Raw genomic sequence first — 5,866 nt, forward strand, 5'->3', positions numbered from 1 at the left:
ATATCTTTATTTCAGACTCAAAAAGGTCCATATAAAATAAAAAAGCATACAAAAACAACATACAACATGGATAACAACAACAACAAATAACAAGAAAATAATTTACATCTAATGTCCATATAAGCACTTTCTCCAGTGCCTTCAAAGTGCAGAGGTGTACCTAACAGTGCTCTTCTCCAAGATCACAATAATTTAATTTTTAGAGGCCTCAAGTCGCTTTATACATTTAACACAAAATTTCTGATAACAGCATATAACATGGGCACCTGATTCTGAACAAAAAGCTGACTGGCACTTGTCCACCGAGGGACTTTTAATAAAAGTCACAATGCATCATTGTATGCAACCTGCAACTTGTTAAATTTAGCTTTACTGTCACTGCACCACAAGTGGAGTGCAATAGGCTTTAAACAAAGCTATTTTGACATCATCAGTACACATGCTAAATTTACGAACAAGCATGTTAGCTTGTGCATACAATTTACAATACTGTCGCTGAATGTCATCATCGTCACAAAGGTCACTTCTAATGATGTTACCAAGATATTTGACCTTATTCACCACCACAGATAACTCCTGTCCAGCCAAATAAAAAGAGGGGAACACGGCCTTACGGTCCTCCTTTGTCCTCACTATTATACCAACACTCTTTTTGGTGTTAAACTTTAAATCATATTGCTCACCATAGTCAGAGCAGACTCTAAGCAACTAAGCAGTTGCAGCCCAGCAGAGTAAGGTGACATTACAACTAGGTCATCTGCATACAGTAGATGGTTCAAAAGTCTTTCTCCCACCATGCAGCCAGTCTTACAATTTTTAAGTCTCTGAGTAAGATCATCCATATAAAGGTTAAAAAGCATGGGTGACAATATTCCACCCTGTCTAACCCCATTTGTCACTAAAAAAGGCTCCGATATTGTCGTGCCCCATCTAACCTGCATTGTTTGGTGTGTATACCAAAAATGCAGAACCCGTACTAGGTATGTACGTAGAAATGTTTGCAAATCCTTTGATGTTCATAATAATGCAAGGAAAACAATCTATTAATTTAATATTTGAATGCATTTGAATAATTAAATGTTTAACAGCAGTACATTTATTTAACACATTTAAGTGGTCTAATACTATATCGTTTAGATCTTTTGTTACAAAATTATTTGCTTGCATTGTTTAGTACCATCACAATTTCATCATACATGTTACACAAATCATCATTATGGTTTGAATTATCACAATTAATATTATCACACAAAAATACATCATATGGAATTTGAATATTCCCCAGAGACTCATCAGTCAAGTTATAATAATGCTGCATATCATAATCTGTGAGCTTAGCCCACTCAACTCTCCCATCATGGGTATAATTACCGTTTTTGGTTATCTCAGGTAATTTTTCTATATTTAGCATCACAGAAATAGGCATGTGATCTGTTGCAAGATTTCAACATTCACTATACTTTCATGAGCATCAACAGTGCATATGCAGTGATCCAGCCATGAAGTTGTATTCCAGGCCTCACTGACATATGTGTAGCTGTCAGTTGGCAACAGATCCAAACTTGACAGAATTAAACTATTATCCTGACAAAACCTAACCTTATGTTCCCTCTAACACAAATGTTCCTGTTTGTCCAGTAAATACAAACTCCTGGGTGTTAACAGCTGGATGCAGCACAGATCAGAGCCAGGAGAAGAAACCTCTGTCTGCTGACCCTGAGCATTCACATGGCATGCACAGAGGTCAGGGCTTATAAACCATCTTTATTGACCACAGAAAGTCATGAAATCAAAGCCCTGGGGATAGATCTCACCCAAACTTGCTGAAAATGTATTAACTCTCAGGCCAGCCAAGACATAGATGAGATTTTTTTTTCAGCAGAACAGATTTGGAGAAATTAAGCATTATGTCACTTGCTCAGCAATGGATGCTCTGTAGTGAATGGGTGCCGTCAGAATGAGAGTCCAAACAGCTGATAAAAACATCACAATAATCCACAAGTAATCCACACCACTCCAGTCCATCAGTTAATGGCTTGTGAAGAGAAAAGCTGCGTGTTTGTAAGAAACAAATCCATGGAAACATTTTAACTTAAAACTCTGTAGCTATCTGTTAAGAGGTTTTTAACCTAAAATTGTCACTTGGTAAAATACGAGTCCTCTATCTGTAATATTGCATAGTATGTCTGACTCAAAATATGAAATATGCACAGATCAAGCACCATTTTTGGAAGAACTATTCAAGGTTAGATGCAGCTATGAAGATGTAGACATTTCAAGTCTTCAGGGGTTCATCTTTGAAATAATGTGATAGAAAGGCCTTTTTTTTGTATTTAATAAAAAGTAAAAATATTTTATTTTCAAGCCCCACACATGAAATGATTGGAAGATTTTGTAGACATGAATTAAGAATTTGATTCCATGATTTAATTAATTCCCTAGTTTTAGTTAAACCATGGGTTTTAGTTAAACTTATAATTGAGATTAAAACAATGGAACAAATGACTAAAATATTGCCACAATTTACCTAAAATGAGGGGACAAACCTGGTCACGATTGTTGACAAAGTCATGGAAACAAATTTGTGGCCATGATATCTATTTTCCTTCTTCAGCATGTCATATGCCTGGGGCTTCATAAAAAATGCACACATTTTTGTAATAGAATGTTAAAATGGAAGTGTAGAATTGTATGTTAAAACTTTTTGGAAGTGTTCTGCGGCCCCTAGAGGATCCTGGCTTCCTGACTGATACAAGATTTTGATACAGGAATTTGAAATCTTCACTTTTTCACCCTTGAGATTTTATAGCTCTCCTTTTAATTTCATATTTTGCAGAGATTTCACATCATTCTCCCAAGGAAAAAAATCAACAGACATCTCCAGACAAAACCAGACAACCAGTAAATGTTTACTGTGCAGATGAGCCACTCAACCTGTCCAATAAACCCACAAGACCTGCAAACACCACACAAACCTCTGAGGCCAATGGAAAGATTGCAGGTGCTCATGCATGTTGCTTCAGACACTGTAAACTGGCATTAATATGAAAAATTATATCAGACATTGTTCAAATTTACTGGATGTCAAAAATCATAAAGAAACATGCCTGTTACTATTCCATCTTTTTGATAGACTGCAGACTCTTATGGGACTATGTGTACCAGCTGCTGTCAGACAGCAGGTATGAGGCCTTCATACGCTGGGAGGATCCGGACGCCATGATCTTCAGAGTGGTGGATCCCAACGGACTGGCACGACTCTGGGGCAACCACAAAGTACTGCAGCAGACAAGACCAGCTCACTTCTTCATTGCTTTAAGTGTGATCGATAATAATTGGGTCTGTTTGTTTCTTATTGCAGAACAGGGCCAATATGACCTATGAGAAAATGTCCAGAGCATTACGTCATTACTACAAGCTCAACATTATCAAGAAAGAGACAGGCCAGAGGCTGCTCTTCCGGTGAGTGGAGGCACTCCAAAAGCATTTCAAGGTGGGGTAAGCGATTTCTGGTAGCCAATGTTGACATTTGAAATCACCAAAACAAACACGCTCCTACCCCAAAAGGGTCTTGACCCTATTTTGATAGCTCCGCCCCACACATACATATGCAACCCAGGCAACGATTAGTTCTGTGAAACAAAGCAAAACCAATGTTACACTGTGTCTACACCAGACGCGAGTGGCGCGGCACGACAAAATACTATAGAACTCATTATAATCAGTGATGTTGTCTACACTGGATGTGGCGCGTCACGACACGACAAATCCCCGACAGAAAACTGCTGCTGAGTTCTATTCATGACAAATTGACACAAATTTCAAATGATTTTCAACGGTAGCTTTGGTCCAGTGTACTAGACAGACTGTAGCTGTTGCGGCGCGGTGTAGACACGGTGTTACTCGCGCATATTTGTATTTTTTGTACTCAAATGTAGAAGTCAGGTGGTTTGGTTTTTCTTTCATTAGTTGGTGGTGATGGCGATATAATTCCATTTAATTATGATAAATGATATGTACCCTTTGATAAAAAATGAACTTAATTATAATGAAAGTGCATTTTAGTGTATTTTAAATTTTTAAAGAATAATTTAAAAAACTGTTCTTGCAATAAATATTTTACCGGTAATCAAATAAAAGGCTGGTAATTGTACTTAAAGAGAGTACATCAGGGTTGCCAGGTTTTCACAACAAAACCCACCCAATTGCTACCCAAAACTAGCCCAATCGCCGGTAAAAATCGCTTTTCCGGGGGGTAAAATGCAAATTTATTGATGGGGTTCCCCTGGTAAAATTCTCATTCCAAGGGCTAAATATCATGTTATAGGGGTCGCTTCAACCCACGGACATGAAAAACAACCCGCGGCAACAATGTTAAAGTAACCCAATTTTGTGGGAAAACCGTGAACCTGGCAACACTGGAGTACACTGTCCTGGGCTGCGTTTCCCAAAAGCATCGTAAGCTTAAGTTGATCATAAAAACGATCGCACGAATCATCTTAGACTTGCGGACCGTATCCCAAAACAGTGAGCGTGATTTCACCAAGTACAACATGTTCCTGGATCAACATCCTTGTTGATCCTGGAACAACATTCCAATCAACCAATAAGAATTGAGGGATAACTTTTCAGGAAATATCTGTTTTAGGCTTACGATCAGGGTTAGGTGCTTCTACACCCTTGTAAATGAGCTATCATTTCACACTGATTTTAGAAATAAATTATGGGTAGGTCTAGGTTTAGGGGTAGGGATTTGGTTAAGTCTATATTTTTGGACAGTAATGTTGATCCAGGATCAACAAAAGATGTTGATCCAGGAACATGTCTTATTTGGCAAAATCATGGCGACCATCCCAAAATGTGCATTGTAAGAATACACGCGTTATGAGGTCACCTGCAGAACAATCGGCAGATTACACCTTTAACTTTATTCAAGTGCAATGTGATTATAATTAAAGCTTTTGATTGTACTTTATTGTACACTTTATTACTCTTTTTTTTGTTTGTTTAAATTAATTTATAAATGAAATAATTCAAAAGGGCAGAAAACAACAAAAAAATAGAAATACACATCTAAATGAAACGACTGAACAAAAAAATGTATAAAAGAAGTAATGTAGGAAATATGCTTCAAAGACTGGGAAATTGAACCCGGAAATAACGTCTCTACAGATATTATATACTATAATATATATTATTATATATAGTAGATTAATATTATACTTATAGCTATTATATTATATTATATTATATTATATTCGAGTTGTCTGGAACGCAGCATTATATGAACATTTCAATAAACGAGCGTGTACTACAATTACGAGCCATTCTATAAGGTGATATTTCTGCACTTGACAAACGGATAGCGACTCCTAAGTAGCACTTAAAGCACAGCTACGTGCGATTGTGTTAAGTGCATTTTTGGGAAACGCACGTGAAACAATAAAGAACAAAAAAACGTAGAAAACACTCGTAAGAAAACACTCGTAAGCACTAAGATCAATCGTTATCGAGAAACGCAGCCCTGATTATGTTAACACACTTAAATACAATTTTACAAAAGCACAGTTTGTAATATTGTCAAACACGTTACTTTAAAGTACATTTTAAATCATTGTTTACATTTTTTTTTTATTATTTTTTATTTTGCTACATCGTAAAGCACATGTAAAATACTTGATTATAATTTTAACTGTAGTGTTTTCAATATTCAATATTAAATGAATATATTGCAAATATACTAAAATGCTACTTCATCAGTAGTCCTTGTATACAAAAATCACATTAAAAAAATAAATATACATATACACACGCACACACATTATAACATCACATTAAATAGTGCTTCATCATTCATGGCCATAGG

At 36.4% G+C, this 5,866-nt stretch overlaps 1 protein-coding gene across 2 annotated transcripts in view; it reads left to right on the top strand.

Annotated features, from left to right (window-relative positions):
- etv7 (ETS variant transcription factor 7) overlaps positions 1-5,866 on the top strand; it is a 12,870-nt gene that overhangs the window by 4,496 nt on the left and 2,508 nt on the right. Inside the window, exons 5-8 of one of the 2 annotated variants that reach the window (XM_016497543.1) lie at positions 1,600-1,743; positions 2,837-3,001; positions 3,134-3,276; positions 3,362-3,462. In XM_016497543.1, coding sequence (XP_016353029.1) covers positions 1,600-1,743; positions 2,837-3,001; positions 3,134-3,276; positions 3,362-3,462 — 553 coding nt within the window. The remainder of the gene's footprint in view (positions 1-1,599; positions 1,744-2,836; positions 3,002-3,133; positions 3,277-3,361; positions 3,463-5,866) is intronic. The other variant, XM_016497542.1, reaches the window with a different exon arrangement.

This window comes from Sinocyclocheilus anshuiensis, unplaced genomic scaffold (genome assembly GCF_001515605.1).
Source record: "Sinocyclocheilus anshuiensis isolate Anshui unplaced genomic scaffold, SAMN03320099.WGS_v1.1 scaffold130, whole genome shotgun sequence".
Taxonomy (NCBI): domain Eukaryota; kingdom Metazoa; phylum Chordata; class Actinopteri; order Cypriniformes; family Cyprinidae; genus Sinocyclocheilus; species Sinocyclocheilus anshuiensis.